Source organism: Fusarium solani (genome assembly GCF_023522795.1).
Source record: "Fusarium solani strain SB1 chromosome Unknown bctg00000001, whole genome shotgun sequence".
NCBI lineage: Eukaryota > Fungi > Ascomycota > Sordariomycetes > Hypocreales > Nectriaceae > Fusarium > Fusarium solani.
The window spans coordinates 1,154,305-1,175,303 of NW_027072156.1; the positions used below are offsets into that span (position 1 = coordinate 1,154,305).

The 20,999-nt window shown below is 55.1% G+C and overlaps 6 protein-coding genes across 6 annotated transcripts; 2 read left to right on the plus strand and 4 right to left on the minus strand.

Moving 5' to 3' along the window:
- Positions 1-9: 9 nt before the first annotated feature.
- MRS44_002465 (uncharacterized protein) lies at positions 10-1,981 on the minus strand (the record flags this gene model as incomplete). The annotated part of the gene is made up of 6 exons (XM_065622839.1): positions 10-294; positions 350-783; positions 852-903; positions 959-1,111; positions 1,168-1,261; positions 1,521-1,981. 6 exons carry the CDS (start codon positions 1,979-1,981, stop codon positions 10-12), a joined length of 1,479 nt encoding a protein of 492 aa, XP_065478911.1.
- Positions 1,982-7,309: 5,328 nt separating this feature from the next.
- MRS44_002466 (uncharacterized protein) lies at positions 7,310-8,130 on the plus strand (the record flags this gene model as incomplete). Its single annotated transcript, XM_046268050.2, has 2 exons — positions 7,310-7,732; positions 7,798-8,130. The coding sequence occupies 2 exons, from the start codon at positions 7,310-7,312 to the stop codon at positions 8,128-8,130; spliced, it is 756 nt and encodes a 251-aa protein (XP_046136569.1).
- A 269-nt stretch (positions 8,131-8,399) lies between these two features.
- MRS44_002467 (uncharacterized protein) lies at positions 8,400-12,060 on the minus strand (the record flags this gene model as incomplete). Its single annotated transcript, XM_065622840.1, has 5 exons — positions 8,400-8,442; positions 8,494-8,594; positions 8,659-10,072; positions 10,111-11,906; positions 11,962-12,060. 5 exons carry the CDS (start codon positions 12,058-12,060, stop codon positions 8,400-8,402), a joined length of 3,453 nt encoding a protein of 1,150 aa, XP_065478912.1.
- A 399-nt stretch (positions 12,061-12,459) lies between these two features.
- Positions 12,460-14,434, plus strand: MRS44_002468 (uncharacterized protein; the record flags this gene model as incomplete). Its single annotated transcript, XM_065622841.1, has 2 exons — positions 12,460-12,736; positions 12,795-14,434. 2 exons carry the CDS (start codon positions 12,460-12,462, stop codon positions 14,432-14,434), a joined length of 1,917 nt encoding a protein of 638 aa, XP_065478913.1.
- A 175-nt stretch (positions 14,435-14,609) lies between these two features.
- Positions 14,610-16,177, minus strand: MRS44_002469 (uncharacterized protein; the record flags this gene model as incomplete). The annotated part of the gene is made up of 2 exons (XM_065622842.1): positions 14,610-15,050; positions 15,137-16,177. The coding sequence occupies 2 exons, from the start codon at positions 16,175-16,177 to the stop codon at positions 14,610-14,612; spliced, it is 1,482 nt and encodes a 493-aa protein (XP_065478914.1).
- A 3,280-nt stretch (positions 16,178-19,457) lies between these two features.
- MRS44_002470 (uncharacterized protein) lies at positions 19,458-20,754 on the minus strand (the record flags this gene model as incomplete). The annotated part of the gene is made up of 5 exons (XM_046268051.2): positions 19,458-19,601; positions 19,661-19,801; positions 19,864-20,319; positions 20,402-20,566; positions 20,686-20,754. 5 exons carry the CDS (start codon positions 20,752-20,754, stop codon positions 19,458-19,460), a joined length of 975 nt encoding a protein of 324 aa, XP_046136573.1.
- Between the last annotated feature and the right edge of the window lie 245 nt (positions 20,755-20,999).

Sequence of the window (20,999 nt, forward strand, 5' to 3'; positions counted from 1 at the left end):
ACCGCCCTCTTACATGATCTGATCCTGGGTCAAGCCTCCATGCGGGTCCGTGTCCATGACATCGTTACCGCCCTGGTTTAGGTACTTGACGAAGCTGAGGTTCAGGGGACGGCCACCATACTGGTAGCCCTGGAACTTGGCGATGGCTGTCTCGGCTGTCTCGGCAGTGTCGAAGCGGACAACACCAGTGCCGCGGGAACGGCCACTGGGCTCATACTGGATCTCGGCCTGCTCCACCTTGCCGATGGTGGTGAAGAGCTCAACCAAATCGTCGTTGCTAGTCGACCAGGGTAGCTATGCCAAGTTAGCGAGGTGACCAAACCAGGTGATGATCGAATGGTAGCCTTACGTTGCGGACATAGATGGTCTCACTGCGTTCAGTACCAGTAGTAGCGAAGTCAGTGAAGGGGTTAGGAGGGACGGAGCTGGCAGGGGGCTCAAAGCCGGGACCGCCTGCGCCGCCACCGAATCCACCTCGGCCGCCGAAGCCGCCGCCGAAGCCTCCACGGCCCCCGCCAAATCCTCCACGACCACCAAAGCCTCCGCCAAATCCACCTCGCATTCCGCCATAGCCGCCGCGGCCGCCGAAGCCCATGCCAGGACCGCTGCCGGCATATCGGTCCTCGCGAACCTCAAGGACTCGGCCCTGCCAGTCGTAGCCGTTGAATTGCTGAATGGCGTTGCGAGCATCGTCGGGGCTCTCGAAAACAACAATGCCGGATCCCTTGGGACGGCCGTCAGGTCCAATGTGGACGTCGGCGCGAATCACGGCACCATTTCGGGCTAGACAAAGGTTAGACTACGAGCCCAGCACGTAATGGACTCAAATATGGAAGCAACGGGGCACATACCAGCTTGTCGGAAGAGGTCCTTGAGATCTTGCCAGCCTACATTGAAGGGAAGCTATATGGAGTCAACAATCATTCACGAGCCGCGCTAGAATTGGGGAGGAACAAACGTTGGCCACGTAGATCTGACGACCACCGCCGCCAGGCGCACCGCCGCCGTATCCGGGGTTGAATCCGCCGCCGCCGCCGCCAGGCATGCCACCGCCGAAGCCGCCGCGGTTGCCGCCAGTTGCTCCGATAAACCGAGGCTCAGCCTCACGGTCCTTGAGTCTCATCGTCAGCTTCAAATCATCTTCGCGTTGAGAATGTCGACACTTACTTCACGCACGTAGACTAGGCGACCCATGAGGTTCTGGTTGCTCAGTTGGGCAACAGCCTGTTGGGCTTGCTCCCGTGTAGCATATTCCACAATTCTGCCAATTGTTAGCACAGTCCGGAGCTGCCGGAGAACGATGAGACTTACCCGCATCCCTACAATCAACCCAGGACAGCGTCCCAACCCGTCAACCCAACCATCCATAAAGGCTAAGAGGGAGAAAACCACAAAGGAAAGCCAACCAAAAAGAAAAAAAAGACTACGCGATGAAGCCCACCTTCGACATTCCGTTTGGAAGCAATAGCACGTCGGCAAAGAGCACCTCTCCAGCTAGATGACCATCTCGTCAGTCCCACGTTTTCCACCGGCGATCCGCGGCATTGAAAGCCTCACCCTGTCTCATGAAGTCCTTCAGATGGTGCCACTTGACATCGTACGAAAGGTTGCCGACGTAGACTCGGCGGTCCTGCTGGGAGGATTCGCGAATGTTGTTCATCATTTGTTCTCGAGCTGCGGCTCGTTCCTCGTATGATCGATGGGGAGCCTGTCCACTGTATCCTGCACTTGGTCCTCCGCCTGGGGCGCCTGTGCTAGTCATGGGCGAGCGATCACGGTTTCGTCGATAATCGTCCCGGCTGGCTGATCGGCTGCGGGGGGAGTAGGACCGGCGTCGGTGTGTCCGTTCGGGGCTTCTGGAACGTCTGCGAGGAGATCGTGACCTCTCGCGCTGATGAGTGTCAGTAGGAGCAGGGACAAAATGAGGCGATTCCATGCCAAAGCTGGATTGCGTTGAGGCAGGTTGGCCGTGTTGGAGCATTGAAAGAAGAGGGGTATGGCTGTCTCGGGTAAAACAAGGCTGCGCGCGCAAAACGTCTGTGAATCACCGTCTGCGAACGCGGGGGAAAGAGCAACAGCGGCAGCAGGACTCTTGCAGACGAGATGATTTGCGCACGCAATAATGACAGCACAAGAAAGAGAAGCGCGTCGCGCGAAGGCCGATCTCGGATGAGCGGAGCCGACCGAGAGCTTGCCTCAGATATCGAGAGCAGCGATCTGGGTTCCCGTGCGAAGCGGGGAGCCCAGCCCAGGCAGCCCCAGACCAGAAGCAGCGAGAGGCCGTGGTGCAATCGCGCGGGGGACCGCACTTGCTCGGCAACGGGAAGACAGCGTTTGCGCGCAGCTCCAGCGGCAAGAGACAGGTGCAAAGCGGGAAGATAAGGTAGCGGAAGGGAAGCTTAAGGAATAGTAGGTTTACTCACGGGCCGGTAGGTATCTCCTGTGTCAGCTGTTGAAAGGTGAGCGTTAGAATTGAAGAAACCGAGGAAAGGATAGAACCTCTGTGAAAGACGCGCAAACGGCGAAAAGGGCGAGGAAGAGGAGAGAGTGGTTGAAATAACAGGGAGTGAGGGTAGCTTGGTCGAAGAAGGCAGAGCACTCGGGCTGTAGTGGAGGGGTGGTGGCAGCATGGTGTGGACCTTGGCGGAGTGATGCACGTAAGGGGGGTTTGATAATGCAGTGGATGAGGAAAGGCGACGCGAAAAAGAAGAGGCGGCACGAAGAGCTTGTCGGAGTGGAATGGGGACGCTCCGAGGCTGCATCAAGCAAGAGGTGGTATCACATTGATTGATGAAGACACTCCGAGGAGTGCGGGTGCAGGCGCAGATACAGCAAGCAGCAAGACAGACACAGCACAGCAGCAACCAGCCAGGCCCGAAGTCAGGCGCAAGCTCTGTCGTGTTCAGGCTTGGGAGTGAGGAAGCTCAGGCATGGGGTGAATTGGGCTCAATTCAGGCTCGGGAGATAGGCTGAGGCAAGGCGACCGCAGCAGGCTCAAGCCGCCCAGCCTCGAGAGGCCGTGGCCGAGGAGAAGTGCAGATGCGCATCAAGCCGTCGACGACGACACACGTTGCTAGACAGGCGCAGACAGACGCGCGTTTGTGGCAGCAGCGTCGCGGGCCAGGATGGATGGGAAGGTAGACAAGGCAGGCGCAGAGGGGGGATCAAGAAAAAGCCAACGAACATACCCATTGTGACTGTGTGTTCTATTGCGTGCGTGCGTGCGTGTGTGTATGTCCGGACGTACAGGACAGAAACCTCCTACTTGGTTGGGGGTGGGTGGTCTCCTTGTCGCGTTATGGGTGAGTGACGGGTGCGAGTTCGGGTGACGAACGACGGGCGCGACCGGTTCTGAGAGAGGTAGGTTGCGGCGGAGGTAAGCGGAGACGGAGGGTCGACAGTGTCCACGTCGTGGTAAGGACAGCGAGGGACGGACGGGCAGGTTAGGTAGCTATGGGGGCAGCAGAAAACTCGGGCGAGACCAAAAACAAGCCACGGGTCCACGGTCAACCAAAGGATGGCAGCAGCAGCAGTCGCATAAAACGCAAGCAGCAACCTGCAGCACCAAGTGATTCACGGCACACGCGTGGGCTTGCTTGGGACCAGGCTGGCTGGCTGAAAAACCTGGGCTGGGCGTGCAACACGCGGGTCGCTCGCTGGGGATGGATGGTATGGGGTTGGTTTTTTTGTCGGCTCCCGCAACCTCTGGGGCGTTGGTACAGTGTCTTTTTGGGGTCGGCGAGATCCAGACAGCTGGAGCGAGCAATGGATGGGATAGGATGGGAGAGGAACGGTAAGACGGACGGCGAGGACGGTGGAGGGATGGCGAACGTGGCTCTGGTGGCCGTGTGCTTGGTGCTGACTTCCCAGGCTCTGCGGTCGTAAAGAAAAGAACGCGTTGATGAGATGGGAAGAAACCAGGCGGCGAATGGGAAGGCGGCGCAGGGATGGAGCCAGGGGAAGGACGCGATGGGATCCACTGTGAGCTTACCGGGCATGAGCATGATAACCGGACATTATTAGCACTCAGACACTCATATCATAGAGCAGGAGGTACCCATGTATCTCGGATGTACCACCACGGCCGGCATTGGATCGTGAGACTGCGGGCATCAACGTAGAAACACCATTGCCATATGCTCTTACTGACAGATCTCACTCTGGTATCCAAATCAAGGTTGACAGTCCCGTTACAATAAAGTTTAGGCCTCAGGCTGAGTCCCATCGAACCGTGACTTCCACTCGAGAGCAAGGAAGGCACATACCCTGGTTACTTGCCTTGCACTAGGGCTGCTGGCTTCCTTCTTGAGTCTCATCCAACAGCCCTGCTTTCGTATCCCATCCCCATCATTCATCCATTGAATATCACTCTGCACAATTCTTCGCTCGGGCTCGACCTCAAATGACATGGACCAGCCGTGATGATTCCAGGCAAGCCCGCTTTCATGATGAGGTGAGGCTGGCGACTAAGCAGTCCTCTCACGCCGCTTACACAATAAGCTGGACGGGTAACCAGCTCACTTCCCCCAGCCAAGGAAGGTCACTTTTTCCTTCTCGGGACATATCCTTTGACATGAACATGTTCTCTCACTGGCACCCATTCATCTACTTCAGCATCTTTCTCAGGCAATACAAGTCCATGTCGTCCGAACGAACACGGCAGTTGGTTGTCTCTTGGATCGCGGGACACCGTCAACACCAGCTGCGCCAGCCAGGGAATGGTCCTTGGCTTTCCCGGTGGACCATGACTGCAAGGCGCTCAAAGCGGGCAGATATTAGTGCAGGCAAACCCCCTTGTCCGCATCTGCTCAGGGTTCACACACATGTTTGTGCTACGTACCAGAGTCAAAGCCATTGAACTCATCGAGTTCAGTATCTGTGGTTGACACTGCATCTGAGTTTCATCATCCGGCAAGCTTTTGCCTTAGATGGCTATTAGATGGCGATTAACTCGGTGGCAGCGGCTCCTATCCTGCAACGGTGACAACCCAACACGGATCAGCTTTGACAAGCGCCAGGAACAAAGAGTCAAGGCGCCTCAACTTGGACGACTCTGATTCTCTCCGGATCTGCAGCTCGAATCCACATCCCGCACCTCGTACATTGGCATGCTTCCTTTGCAGCCCACCCTCTGCATCCCATGGCAGGTCCGTGTACACACACACGCGCGCACACACACAAGACGGCACTTTTTGGATCGCCCAGCTGCTCGCATGGCATTGTCAATCCAGCCATGCGTTTACCGGGCGCGTTGCAGACGACATTACCAAGTAAAGATCGTCTCTTTGGCACTCAGCCTCTGCCATCCATCTCCCCGACCCGACTTTACCGCGGTGGCAGCTGACCTAGTGGATCCCTGCCAGGCACTCACCCCCGTGTGTCCCATGTCCCATGCTTCCTCGGTATCACTGGCATCAAGCCCGCACTGGAACACTGCAGGGGAGAAGAGACCATGGCCAGGGAAGAGCCTGGCCGGACAGTCCACCGGGCACTTTCAAAACTGTGTCTGCGTTTGCCTCGAATCGGACACGGCCTGCAGAGCTGAAAGGGCTCCCATTCAAGAAGCATGATTGGCCTATGTTCCCTTCACCTTGATTCCGTTACAAAAAGCTCGCCGTTACACGACAGCCATCGCTCGACATTGCGGAAGAAGCCAACCAATGGCCCGCCGCTTGGTCATGTCTAACCCCTCTTTAACGGATCACGGAACAGGTTCCCATGTCTCATCACAGGCTCTAAGCCAGGTATGGACGGGGTGCAGGTAGGAAACATGGCATGGCGGATGAGAACCTGTCAACATGTTCCTGTACAAGATTTGATATTGAGGGGCAGATAGACTACGCTCAAGCCACTGCAGGTTGAGGGGAAGAGGATTGACAGGTTTCAAGACAGGCTGCTCCTTGCAAGGCAAATTCTGCTGGCTACGCCGGGGCACCTCACAGTACGTATGCACGTCGATGTGACCTCCATTACCGGAACAGAGCGCACCGGAATTGCCAGGTACCACGTACTGCAACTAGCACGCCAGAAACTGGTCTTGCTGGGGGGGACAATCGCTGGTTCCAAGCCTGCTCCGTACTGGGCCGGACAACGGATCAATGCCCGGACTCGAGATATCGTTTGACAATCAAGGTTCTCGATCTTGGGTCTTGGCACCGCGAAATCCCACTAACAAATGGCACCAGACCTTGAGAATTGCGGATATTAACTACGCACCAGGACTAGACGATATAAACACTAGCCCAGCTTATCAGGTTTCTTGCAATGAGACTGTGTCAGTATTTCTGTCAACTGTTGTGATAGCACAGTGATTCTTGCATCTCCCGCTTCAATCAAGTCCGATCATCAAGGTTGCCGGCTGATCCTGAACGCTGCGTCTAACGACGCTCAGACCTTTGGCAGCAGTTGATGTGGAGCAACTACTTATAGTCATGCCGCGACCTTCGTCTGGAGGAGCAGGATGGGCAGGTCAGAGAGTTTCGCAGGTCCGTGGGCGTGACTGTTGCGGACCTGGCATGGTTCATCGACCACGGCCCTGGTACATGCACATCCGCATATCAGCAAGACACGGCCCGAGGACACGAGGGCCTCGATGGTGTTCCGCGTACAGGAATATCAGACCAGACCAGGCCAGAGCCGGCTCCGTACATACGGTTCCTCGACCATTGGGAATGCGGGAATGGAAACGCAACAGTTTGGCCGTAAGCACGACACCAACATGGACCCCGCCATCACCATGACGCCTGCGGGCGCCGTCGATTTTAGAGCGCAATCCGTGGGCCACGGGCTTTGTTGAGTTAGAGAACGTCAGCAGTCCTCGGGGAGTTATCTGTTAGCGCGACGTTTCCTGGTCCTCGACTCATCATGCGATTCCTGGAGCAAGCAGGCCTGGATCATGCAAATGTTGAGCAGAGGGGCTTTTCATCCATCGCTCAACAGACCATGTGCTAGCTAAGCAAGATGGAGCGAGACGCGCACTGTATGCGGTGCCTGGAATCGGCCGCCGGGTTTGAAGTGGGTGGTACATTGGTCAGGTACCTACGGAGTCCGGGAAGCAAATGCGGACCCCGAGAATGGAAGCACCGCAGAGCCGGGGCTGGCCCGAGCTCCTCGGCCTCGCCCCACCCCGAGCCTTCCGCCGCTGCTATTGGAGAAAACCGCATCAAGACAATGGCAGCATCAAACTCGCAGAATCTCCAAAACGGACGATCCACAGCCTCGCCGAACCTCGTCCGATCCCTCGCCGCGCCGCCATTGCTCCCTCGGAGCCATTGATCCGTGTCCGTAATCGACTCTGGCCGTAACCACCATGTCAGCGTCCGCTCGAATCGTCCCCAGGGCCTCAGTCCTGCGCGCCTCGAGACTGCCGCAGCGCCTCGCCCAGCGACCCTTCCACTCATACGACCACCCGCCGCCTCCCGGTACTTTTGGCGATGCTGAGAAGGCAATTCTCTCTGCTGCGTACAAACACATTCCTGAGCATGGCTTCTCCCAAAAGACCCTTGGACTCGGCGCTCGAGACGCGGGTTATCTCGACATCAGTGCCAGTGTCATCCCCGACGGTGCCTTCGGCCTGATCCGATATCACCTTGCTACACAGCGCGAGGCTCTGGCAGCCCGTAGCAAGGAGCTTTTCCCAGAGAACGACCAGTCTGGAATTGCGACAAAGGTGGAAGCTTTGACATGGGAGCGACTCATGGGTAACAAGAAGGTCTTGGATCGTTGGCAAGAGGTAGGTCGATCTGGAAATATACACCATACAATTATACGTAGCATATACTTACAACTGTCTCGCAGGCCCTGGCCATCATGGCTCAGCCAAGCTACGTCCCCGCCTCCCTCAAGGAGCTTGCCAAGCTCTCGGACGAGATCTGGTTCCTGTCTGGCGACAAGGCCGTCGACCCCTCCTGGTACTCGAAGCGCGCGAGCCTCTCCATGATCTACAGCACGAGCGAGCTGTTCATGACCAACGACCGATCCCCCGACTTCATCGAGACGAGGCAATTCCTCCAGCGAAGGCTAGGCGAGGTCAAGTCACTCGGTAGCCTCGTCGGGTCCTTTGGCCAGTGGGCTGGCTTCACATTCAACGCGGGCGTCAACGTGCTAAGGAGCAAGGGAGTCCGCATCTAGGATCAATATGGATCCATTGTGTAAAAAGAGAGAAAACCGTAAAATCGCCTGTATGATAGTGTATGAGCCATGTACAACCGCATTCATCATCAAACATTGACGTCTTGACGAGAGCCCGCTATGCTATCAAGTCCAATCCGTGAAATACCCATCCCGCCTGCGTCTGGTATCACTATAAAACACCCCATTGCCTGAGCCGTCCTTTTTAATGCCCCTTCTAAGCGCCTCGAAATGACCCCTAACTCCCAAAACACAACTCGTTAGATGTTCTATGCATACTCGTCAAGTGTTCGTTGGCGAGGATCTGTAAGTCTATAGGAGTATTGTTAGCAGACGTCTCGTCTATAGAAAGGGATGGCATACCGAATGATCTTGACATCCTTGTCCAAGCGAGCCCGGCCCTCAATGGCATTGGGCGTAATGAGGATATACTGTCGTGAGACTGAGCGGCGAGCGGCGTCCACCTAGTTAACAACCACATTAGCTACCAGTCTTTGTTGTACGTTCTCCCTGCATATGTCCACTTACCAGCATGTTTGTGCTAATGGCACGATTCACATTGTCCATGAAGACGTCAAACTCGTCCAGGCAGCGAATCGGGGAACCAATGGCCTCCCATACTGAGAGAAGCATGCAGATGGACGAGAAGGACTTTTCACCACCGGACAGAGTCTTGGTGTTTCTTCCAGCAGAGCTCTTTCGTGTCTCGTCGGGCTCAACCTGGATAAGGACCTTGCGGGCCCGGTGATCCAGGTCAATCTTGCCACGGAAGCCTCGCTCGCTGAGGAGATAGTTGAACTGAATGCGAATGCGAGCACTGATCTGGCGCTGGAACTGGCGCCAGAGATGGAGTCGGTGTTCGATGGCTCGCTTGAGGGATGAGATGGTGTCGTCCACGTCCCGGGTCTGCCTCATGACATCTTCATATCGCGTGCGAGCTTCCGCAGCACGCTCGTAGATCTCGGCGTCTGTCGCTCCAAGACGCTTCTCGCGCTCCTTGAGCTGCTCGCGGACCTTCTTATACTTGACCTCGATACTGTTATGTGTCTCGCCATCGGGGATGTGCACACGCTCTGCTATCTCGGAAGCCTGTCGAGTAAAGTCTGCAACTTCTTCGGCCTTGGCGTCTCGCCTCTCCTCGGCACGCCGTCGCTCGTTCTTTGCAATGTCGACTCGCTCAAAGGCATCATTCTTGTTGGCAACGGCTACACGCCTCATGCCCTCAGCCGAGTTAATCTTCTCTTGCGCTTTGTTGACCCGGCTCTGAAAGTCGTCTTGTTCATTCTTCTCCTCTTCGAGCTTCAATCTAGCCTTCTCTTTCTTCGCGTTCAGATCACTTCTTGCCAGTCTCATGGTGCCATACTGGTTTCCGATTTCATCCTTTTCCGTGGTTTTCTTGTCAAGCTCAGCACGCAGGATGTTCAGTCGATCATCGACACCCTCAAACGCGTCGAGTTCCATAGAGATGCGTTCAATGGCAGCCTGTGCGTAGCGGAGATCGTTCTCGAGCTTCCGGATCTCACTCCGTTGAGTTTGGAGGTCAGTCTTACATCGCTGAGCCGCCTGTTGGGTTTGGCGATCATCGCGACTAATCTCGGCAAGTTCCAAGCCCAGCTGCTTCAGATTCTCTTGTTGCATTTCAACCTGTCGAGCCGAGTCTGACTGCATCCTGGGACGCGCGTTACTTGGTTGGACTGGACTTGTGCCGATAGAGCCGTTTCGGTTCGTCATTCTCAATCCCCATCCTCGCTTGCCTCTTCCGTCGTGGAAGCAGATACAAGCAGCCACGTTACGCGGGGGGGTATTATCAACCATAACCCTTTCGGCCTCCACGCGCTCTCGGACAAGAATAATCTTTTCGATCTGGTTGTTGATGATGAGTTGCGATCTGATGATGTCGTCCTCAAACTGGAGCACTCTCAGGATGGTATCAAACTGGGGTCTGGCTCCTGACTGCTTGTGTCAATCATGCCTCCATACGCGATCCAGATTGGGGGCTGCTTCCTCATTCCGAGTCGACGCATGATACCGGAGAGTCTCGTCTGGTCGGGTTTGCTCCTGACAACAAATGCATTGAGGCCATCTCCCAGAGTTCTCTCGAGAATGCCAGACCATTCAGGCTTGGACAATCGGATGTGGGCACCAATAGGCCCAATAGGCTTCTGCTCGAAGCCACTGTCGTTCGCAATCGTTTTCACGAGGTTGGTGATGTCCCTATCGTAACCACCATACCGCCCACTGGATGTCGTCTGGAGCTCCCTGACCTGGTGCTCAACTGAAACAATCTCTTTTCGCTTCAAATCCTTGGTGTGTGCCAGCTTCTTCAAGCTGTTTTCGATTTCGTTGAGCTTGTTTTGGAGGTCAGGCACTTTCTGGTGAGCCTCCTCCAAGTGTTCCTTGACAAGCTTCTCCTTCTTTGTCTCCTCCGCAAGCTCGGCATCCTTCTGCGCACGAGCAGTCCCTGTTGATTGGCCCAGACGACGTTCCTCCTCCACTATCTTTCGGTTGACGGCCTTGATGTCTTCGTTGACCGTTTTGAGGCGTTGATGAGCATCGCGCTCCTCTCGAAGCAACTCGGACTCATCCTTCGAGACTTGTTGGAATGCAGCCTCAGCCCTGGCGATTCGTCCTTCAAAGGTGTCTCGGTCTCGCTCAAGCACCTCCTTAGCCTGCTTGACTCTCTCGAGTTTCTCATCCACCGTTTCGAGGGCAGCAGTCATCTCTTCACAGTACTTCTTGGCCTCCTCGATTTGCTCATCTCGTTTCACGATCTCGGCTTCACGCTGCTCAAGCAGTCTCTCCTGCTCCACAACTTGGGACCAGACTAGCTGGTTTCTGTAGTGCCGTCCTTTCTCACGTAGGCTTTCGTTCTTTCGGGCGGTTTCGGCAAGTCGCTCAGCCTCCTCCATCTCTTTCTTGACATACTCAATCTTGGAAGTCAGATCCTCTCTGAGAATCAGAGTCTTGTCGAGGGTATCCTGTGACATCTTGTAGTCGTTATCCAGCTGTTCCAGCTGGACGCCGGAGACGAAATACTTGTATTTTTGGGCTGGAGATGCTGCGTTGAGGAACTGCCGTGCGTTGTCTTGGGATAAGACCGTCAAGGGGTTGCCGATCTGTAGTGCATACCATTCGGAGATCTCCTCCACTTCTTGCTTCTTGGTAGAGATGATTCGGCCAGTAGCGCTCTTGATCTTGAATCCACTACTACCGGCTTTCGAAAAGTGACGCTCGACGATGATGCTCTCGCCATAGATGTCGGGTTGGTAGGCGTCCGATCCCGCATTCTTGATCTTCACAACCAGGCTACCTTGTTCACGGCCCTCCTTCACGAATGACTTTAGGCTGCCTCCTCGATTGGTATCACTGGCCTTGCCACCGAGGCAAAGCGTCAGAGCAGTGAGAACGGCACTCTTCCCGCTGCCGTTCTCGCCGACGATGAAGTTGATAAGTGGCCCAAGCTCGACATGCAGTCTCTCGTGGCACATGAAGTTGTAACAAGTGATGCTCTCGACGATGCCGCTCTCGGATACCATGTTGTTGCCGAGTGTGGTGCCCCTCTTTGCCAGTTTCTGTGTCGCCTGCTGATCATCCCAATCGGTGTGCTGCAGATGCCTGAACCCGGCATCTCGCATGAGTTCATACTGAGTCTGTGGTGGAGAGTCTGGAAGTCCTCGGGTCTCTTCCTCGTCGCTTTCGGAGCTCGATACATCGTCGAGCTGGGGCGTTGGTTCCGTTCTTCGTCGGTTGTCGAGGGAAACTCGTGCGCGCTTCCTCTGTGCGGCAGTCCTGGTCAGACGGATGTACTAGGAGTTTGGGATGAAATCTTACGGCTTCCTCTGGTCGGAGATGTGAGCGCGCCTGCCGGACGTCGACGATCTCGTCCTCATCCTGCTCGGCAAGGGGCCGTGGTCGTTTGGTGGGTGCCATGGTTGCGATGCGATGCGATGCGCACGGCCTTGCGATTCCCAGGGCGCCGGGAGATTGATTAATTGGATTGATCGCTAGCTGAAGAACTTCGTATGGGAAAAATATCGTTTGTGTGCACGCGCGACCTTGATTAACTATTAATGGGGGAGTAGTTGTCCACTTCCCAGAGGTGAATGAGCAAAGAAGGAGGGACCTTCCAGAATCTGGGGAGGGAAGTTACACTCTACGCGTTGAACCTGGACGTGTCGTGAAGGTGGGGGGCTTTCTTTTCTTTGTTCCTGATTAGGACTAGCGCACTTGTAGCTGAGTGACGCAGCAAGCTCTCTCGAGTAGCATACCTTACCCTGTAGTCAAGAGCTTTAGGTAGGCGTAATCTTGACAATTCAAGTTTGGCTCAACATGTCTTCGAAATCAGCGGTCTTTGAGGGAGGGACTGCCTCTGAGGGGGCAGATCAGGCAGGACTCGTTAATCAACTTCCCGACAACTGTGTAGAGTATCTCCTCTTCGTGTTGGACCCTCAACTAGAAACTCGGAGACAACTCTCACAGATCGAGGCCGTGAGAAAGTCGGCTATAGACCTCGCCACCTCACTCACAGGGGATTACATCTGGCAAAAGGACGAGTTTAACCTCACCCTCAAGAATGAGCAAGGCAAGAGCCCATGCCACACCCGAAGTCACTGGACTGGCTAGCTAATCCTTGCTAGGGTTGGTATATCTTCACGGCATCACAGACTACGGTGACGCTGTCGAAGATGAGTGGCTAATTGTCTACATCCTGAGAGAACTCACCAAGTCACACCCGAAACTCTGGATCAGAGTCTTTGACACAGACGGCGAGTTCCTCCTCGTTGAAGCAGCCAATGTGCTGCCCAGGTGGCTCAACCCAGAGATCGACAACAATCGAACATGGATTCACGACGGAAAGTTGTTGATCATCCCGGTCAAGGGTGAAGAAAACCTCAAGCCCCGAAACCTCACGCTTCCCGACGCGGTTGAGGCTCTCAAGACGAAACCGGATGCCCTCGTTCACTCAGCATTCGTCGAGGCCGAGGCTTTCTACAGGCTGGAGAAGTACCCAGCTCAGATCAAGGAATCGATTCATCACTCCCTCGTCACAATACCTAGAAAGCTGGCATACGTTCTACATTCACTTCCAAAGTCTGTGGCCCCTGCTGTGGAGGCCTTTTACCTCCGAGATCCCATCGCACTCAAGCGTATCATCTCACCTACTGAACCACCCGTGTTCCCGCCTCAGGATCTCATAACAGTCTCGGTGCGATTTAGTAAAGTGCTCTTCGCGCAACTGCGCTCCCAGCGCTTTGATGCGCCACCGACATGGCAAGACGTTATCCAGAAAGCCCAGAAGGAGGCCCCTTCAGGCGAGGCGGACAAAATCACAGCCCGGCTCGATATCGGCATGAAGCTTACATGTGGATTCGAAATGCTGGCCGCCAAAGCGGAAAAGAGCAAGAGCAGGGTCGTGAGAGAACTGGCAATCGTCCTTGAAGACCTCGAAGAGGACGGTGACGATGTTCTTCCTACGGATCAGGATATCAAGTCCTGGGGAGATGCCAATCGCGATGACAGCGAAGCCTGGATGGACATCAACTACGAAGATTTCGAAAAGGAGCTTGATGGAAAGCGAGGAGCAGCCAAGGAGGGCGAAAAGTCGGGATTTGGCGATGCAAACACGCAGTCTGACCTACGCAAGATCGTCTCTCGTTTCGAAGCATTCCTCAATGATGACTCCGCAGGGGTGGAAGGTGCGGAACTCGATGAGATGGACTTTGACGACGATGAAGACGATGAATTTTCGGATGAAGACAGTGATGCCGAGGATAAAGAGGTCAGCTTCGATGAGGAGGAGTTTTCCCGGATGATGAGGGAAATGATGGGTTTGCCATCTTCAACTCCAACCCCAGACAAGAAGGAATCACCCAAGAAGGAGTCTCCCAAGCCTGCGCCCAAGAGCACTGGCGACGACGAGGTAGAAGACGAAGAGATTCGAAAACTCACCACTGAGTTCGAAGCCGAGCTTAACTCGCACGGCGCCTTGAAACTTGACCCAGCCAAGGAGAAGCGCCCTCGGCTGAAGGATAAGAGCCCAAAGGCTGGTGAAAGCAGTCGATCGACCCCCTTGCCAGACGTGGCTGAGGAGGATGAGGATAGCGAGGAGGACGTCGACATTGACTACAACCTGGCAAAGAACCTTCTCGAGAGCTTCAAGAGCCAGGCGGGTATGGCTGGCCCGACGGGAAATCTTCTGGGCATGATGGGGTTCCAGCTGCCGCGAGATGAAGACGATGAGAATGGTCAAGACGCGGATAAAGATGTCGGTAGCCGAAACGTAAAGGGAAAAGGAAGGGCGTGAGGACAAGGTCTTAAAAAAGTGAATTTAACTCATTTAGTCTTCCATACTGGCCCCTCCGCTCTGGGACGAGAGTTCTACCTGGAATCGCTGCATCATGACCCGGAATCTGTCGTATATGTATTTCCCACCCACCACGAACGCCTCAATATTTCCAATATCCCAAGACGAACCAGCGTTAGTCATCACTATCATATTCATCCTCTCCAGACCGCGGCCTCTTGGCCGGCGACATCTCGCCGCTCATGCGCCTGCGCCGCTGACCCCCTGAATCGTCCAGCTCCTCCAGCCGGGCCAACACGCCGCCCAGGTGTTTTCGCGCAGCCAGCTCGCGCTTCCCGCCGTCGTTCTGCGGCCGGTAGAACTCACCCACAAGCGAGACGACGGCGTGGTAGCACTCGTACAGAAGGAGGCGGATGTGGGCGTTGGGTGTGTCCTCGATGAGGGTTGGATCCCTCTCATCTCCTGGGAGTGGTTTGTCGAATCCACGCCAAAAGTCCTGCGAAGGTCGTGGTCGTTTGCTAAAGACTGAGGCGAGAAGGGGTCTCCAAATATACAATTGCTCCATTGTCGTAAGCCCGTCACCTCGATCTGCCCCTTGCTGGTAGTATACTCCTCCCTGTCGTCTTCATCATCCGATTCGACTGCTCTTGAGTCTTCCGATCGCCTCTCTCCCCGCTCCGGACTTCCTGAAGTTTTCCGTACCGATATTAGTTTTGCTTGGCTCCCGTTGGCCCCATCCCCTGGCCGTATCACCAGCGTATTCGAATCTTCTCCAGCATCCAAGACAACCAGCCTTGGTTCCGTCACTGCGTCAAGTAAGTGTTCGAAACGGTAAAAGTGTCGTCGGATAGTGGTATAATTGAGCATAATAGTCAAGTCCTCCCCGTCTCGCAGGATAGCCTCCATCAGGTTGTGAAATGCCACCCTCCAGGATTCAGCACCCCTCGACTCGTGTAACCCGCCCTCAAGGCGTCTCGATGGGTTGTGAACGACCGAAGGCGGAACCGACAGCACATCGGCGGCGATGCCAAATCTCCTCGTTGGTGAGACCTGCGTTGATATCCGACGGAGTAGTTGACCAACTTGAAAGTCCACAATCCTCCGTTCGCGGCGGGTTAGAGGTTTTGAGAGGGCAGACACTGCTGCACCCCGTGATGGTCGACTGAGGTTGTACTCGACTGCCAGACCGCCACCTGTTGATTCGTGCCGGACTAGTATGGGTAGATATCCTGAGAGAGAATGGGTCGTCCGTTCACTGCTTGATGAGTCCCCCGTGGTCCTGCCTGGTGTCTCCTTAGAGCCTGACGCTGGACTTGTCTTCTTCTCCCTGGCGACAGCAGAAAGCCACTTTAACACGGCAGCCTCAGAACCGATAGAGGACTTTTCTGAACGTAGCAGTCGCATGGCAGTAGGGGGAGGCAGAGCCAGCAAGAGGCTGGGTCCCTCGGTGACCTTGACATTGTACAGGCGTTGTAGTCGAGCCGAGGGGACAACCTCCAGCTCCTGGACCGACAGACGAGGACTGATGCCGTTGAGGAGCGAGAGGACTGACTTCTCGGGCGGAGCAGCCGCCATGGATTTGGGAGCAGAGGAAGAAGCGGTAGAGGGATCAACAGAAAAGAAGTCTCGGGCCGAACGGGGGATATTGTCGTGCACAAGGTTGCAGGTTTGCGCGACGTACTGGGACGAGGGGGTCAGACTGCCGTCGTCCCGAACGGTGCATTGGTACGACGGTCGAGTCATGGGGAAGAGGATATATAAGAAAGAGGTGGTTTGGGCGTGATTAGTGATGTTAATGGGGAATGGCTGAGAGCTACTCAAACGCCAGCTTCTGCTGCAAGAGAGAGATGGGGTTGCCCTGCGGGAATGGATGCTTGACCCCTTGACCGATTCAACTGCCTGCTGTGGGGAGATTCGAGGATGGACTATGTCCTCGGTGCATGCCTGACAAGGATAGGCTTACAACACTGGGATGAGATAATAAAGAGGTGTTCTGGTCGAGAGAAGTGGCCGTGGTGGTGTTGGGGGTCTCGAACGCTTGCAAGAGCCCTTGTCTTTTGCTGCGCCAAGTATTCGATTACGACCCAAGAGGAAGGAGACCGGGAAAAGAGCGATGATAAATAGAAGGATAAGTACTAGTCACCCATAAGAACCCGAGAGCGAGCGAGAATGGGATGGGATGGATACAACAGGGACGCGGAAAGGGATATGACGACAATGCCGCCCACACACTCCAAGATGCGAGGCAGTGGGTCGATTGAACGACGTGTTAGCTCCCGCGATGCAAGTTGGCTTCGGTTCTTGGGAACGCCTCGTGCGTAGGGAGGTAGAGGCTAGACGAGGAGGAGTTGTCGAGATGGGGCAAGACGCATATCGGTGGGTGTACTGTCAGTGGGTGGGGGTATATAGGTGCGTTTGATGTTTGGAACCAACAGCGAAATGAGGATTTGCTATACAGGGAAGGCAAAGTTATCACGGGGACAGGGGGGCAATGTCACCGCCGGTAAGAGAAGGAAACTCGCTCATGACGGGCGAGACAGAAGCGAGACGACGCATGAGCCTTCGAAGCCATGACAGGGCTGGCTGGGCTGGGTTGGGTTGGTCTGGTTTTGGCCAGTCCAGCCCAGTAGACAGACCGATCAAGAAGGGCGGAATGGAGAACCGAGGACTGGGCTGGGCTGGCGGGGGGCGCAACGGGACATGCAAATGGTCGATATAGGCGAGCGCCAACTAACTTACAGTAGAACGTGACAGCGTGCCTGTTCAGGAACGGAGAGTAGTAAAGCATCCCATCCATTAAAAACTCTGGGGCCCAGCCCAGGATGCATGGCTGAGCTCACCGGTCGCTGGCTGTCTCCAGGGGGGCGTCAATAGACGACGATATAGCGGCGGGTAGTCTCGTTTGCAGAGGCGCACGAGAGATGATTTTGACCTGTAGGGGCCCGGCCAAAGAAAGACAGACAGGACAAATCGCCTGCTATCCTCGGAACGGTCAAGCCGATGCGAGAGGCGTTTCCAAAGGGTCGACTCAAGGGGGAGCGGGCTAGAACCTGAACCGGGCTAGCGAGAGTTGCGTTGCTGTTATTGAAAAAATATTGGGGAAAAAAGAGGCCCCCAGGAACGCCTCTCTCCATGGGGGTCGGAGGGAGGAAGCGGAACACGGCCGAAGAGAAGGCACAGCATACAACGGGCGAACTGTAAATGCAGATGCAGATGCAGATGCAGAGGTTGACTGGCCTGGCCTGATCTGACAGGATAGACGACGGGACCTTCACGCCCCCTCCCCTTCAGCCTTGAACCCAACCGAGCGGCTCTGTGCTGTATCCGTCTTCTGTTGCAGAACCAGAACCTATCGCTTCGCTTTCGCTTGGTCAACCAACAACAAACGACACTTGGTTACGTTACGTAGCGTAGTCTCTTTAGGCGTGATCGACGGCAGGGTCACGGACCGGGAACTGATCCGGCTCCGCCATGAGGCCAATTCCCATTCTGGTCTGGCTCAGCCCGACGTCAATTGAAGAAGCCCTTTATCAAACATCCAAGAAGAAACTCCCTTCTAGAGAGCGACAAGACCAGAAGGAAGAGCATTCGAGAAGCGTCACATCGCCTCATGCGCCACAACCAAAACGCTCCTGATCTGCAGCAGCGCGACCTGGCCCCCCCTGCAACTGGAGAAGAAAGAGCTGGATGCCTGATGGACCTTAACCATCCCACATGGGGGACGGATGGCCTCTGGCGTGCATCGAGAAGCGAGTCGGGAAATTTATGATTGGCTGCCGCAAGCGAAGCTGACTTGAGCGCGCATTCCGCGAAACCCTGCATCCCAGCAACCTCGCTCGTGTGGTGTTTCCTGTGGCTTTTTTTTCCTTCTCTTCTTCTTTCGCCTTCTCCTCGGGACCCCGTCTTGTTTCTCTCCTCTTTCCAATCCTGGACGATTTTCAAACGTCGCCTCTTTCGTCACCGCAGGTTCTTTTCTTTCTCGCAGCCAGACGTGGAGCCCCCTGGTCTCCAGTCAGTGGCCCCCAGCCACGGCGGATATGGCTACCGCTTCAAGTCAAGCTTGATCAAAAGGTCTCTGAATGGCATCCTCGAAGACCAACGGAGCATAACATCCCAGTCAAAGCCTTCAAGCCCCGTGTCTTCGGGCCCGAACAACACCACCCGTCCCGTATGCGGGCCGCACGGAATTGCTCCGGGTTTTGGCTGCCGAGTCTCACATGTTTCTCGTTGGAAGGCGTCGTCGTGTGTTGGATGCAATGCACGTATAACAAACAGCCTTTCTGGATCCGATTCCTCTGTTGGGTGCATTCAACTCATCCCCTCCGCCCTCATTCCTTTCGACCAGAGTCATTTCACATCTCTGGTTCTGTGCTTAGTGACATATCCCGTGTCCCACTCCTCAGTAGCCAAGTCGGGAGTCTTCGAAAAGTTAATCTGGCCAAGCTCCTACGGATACTCTTAGAGCTGCATCTCGGTCAAGCCTTCACCCGAGCCGCACGGAGCTTGGTAGCTAGGGGTGTGTCCCCATGAAGCTCATATTCTGCAGATTGGTCGGCGTTGATGTTGAGTGCTGAAAAACATATTGTCTTTTCTGTCGTGTCTTTGACAAACTCTGGCGGCAATAGCCTGCCAATCTATTCACCAATGTCCGTTCCCGCCCCAGAGAGCCAACCGGTACCGATCCTTCGTGTGACAGCGTATGACCTTTATTTCCCTCGGGTACGGAACCCTGTCGTCGGGGGCACCGGTGTTCCCTGTTGGAGGCTGTCGTGACCCCCAACGAACTCATGCAGAAGCGCGGCCGGGCCAGCATGGCTTTTTGGGATGCCATTGTGGACAGCCATGGAATACTTGATGGGTCAATGACATGCTGGCTTTCAACCAACCCCGTCTGACCGCTACGCCCGGTCGGTTCTTGTTGTGTTGCCGTAATTAAAGGGTTCTACTCATCTTGCACGTTGATCGCACTCGGTTCGCAAAGTTACATGCCTGCCAACCATGCCCAACGAGAGCCATCCGGAGCCTACGTCGACTCGGAAGGGGCGGCTCTTTCGGCTCCTGCGGGCTCCTCCTCCTTCTGAGGGATCAACTTGTACAGTTCGTTTATATTGTAACGCCTGAGCTCCTCCCACTGCTTACCATCGACAACCGAGACTCCGCAGAACGTCTCAACGCTAGTCAGCTTTCTTGATGCCGCCATAGGTCCAATACGCGAGGGCCGCTTACCTGGAAAATCTCGACCAATACCACCTTGTCGGGGTTTGTCAGGTTGACCTTGTGCTTGGGGCTCACCAGATCCGCAATCATCTTGATGACGACGCTCGACTTGAAAGCGGTGTGGTTCCGGATGGTATGTCTGATGGCGTACTGGAGGCAGAACCTGATCAGCTTCACGCAAAGCATCCCCGCGAATCATGGCTGTTTCTTACCGTGCAGGATGCAGGCCCCTCACCATCACCCTGCGAAGCGGCCGCCTTCTCGGTTGTATCCTCTCCTGACTCGCTCTTGAGCTCAAAGAATGGAGCCATGACCGTCCGCGCCACGCGCTCGATGCCTTTGTCGGTTGCCCTGTCTGTATCAAAGACGGGTGTGAGGCGGTTGATGTACTTGACCTTGCGCTGTCTTGGGTCCGGGCAATCTTTGGCATCCTGGCAAATCCGCTTGACCATCTCGAGGGGCTCAGCGGGCTTCTGGAGCTTCATGAAGAAGACGCAGTCGAGGTTAGTTGATATGGGCGTAAAGAACTGCTTCGTCTTGGGCTTCTTGGCCCCCATGCCGGCCAATTCCTGCTGGATCGAAGCTTCAATGTCCTTGGGCTCTTCGCCTTCCTCCTCGTCCTCACCATCTTCAGCCGGAGGCTTTATCCCAAACAGTGATTCGCCATACTGCAGTAACCCAAGTCAGTTGAGTGTGCCGAGCTCTGATAGACATGGCAGCATGGAACATGCATGAGCACGAGTCACATACCTCGTCACAAAGGGCCCTGAATTCCCGCATAGCCTTTCCCTTCATGCCCCTGGCGTATGTGACCCAGATCCCGGCATCGTTGATCTCCAAAGTTCTTCCCAACTCCACCTTTTCAGTTTGTTTGGCCTTTTGGTGTGGCGTCTGCCACTTGCCAGCGCTGCCTCCCTATGAAGATGATCAGCACTTTTGTTCTGACAAATCATTCGTAATCTGAACGGGATTTGGATCCTAGGAGTGGGAGAAAGGGGTTTTGATGGTGGGATGGATCGGTTCATCTGGCCTACCTTGCTCTTCTTGTTGGCCGGACCGCTCCCCCCAGGTCCTTGCTTCCGCTTGTTTGCCCCGTCACTCATAATGTTGTGAAATGGAATTCGATAAAGATAGATCAATTGGTCTTGAAACTGATCGAGTTGTGTTGGAGCGAGGATGCTGAAGCATGCTTTGGTGTTAGTAAGGTGAAAGGTACGTGGATACATGGAGATTTTCAACGCGACGTGCCAGCGTATCACGTGTATCCGCGTCCTATCTCAGCTCTCCTCATCACACGACCTTTCAGCTCAACTCACAACTTGATCATCAACACTCAAAAACTGAAAAC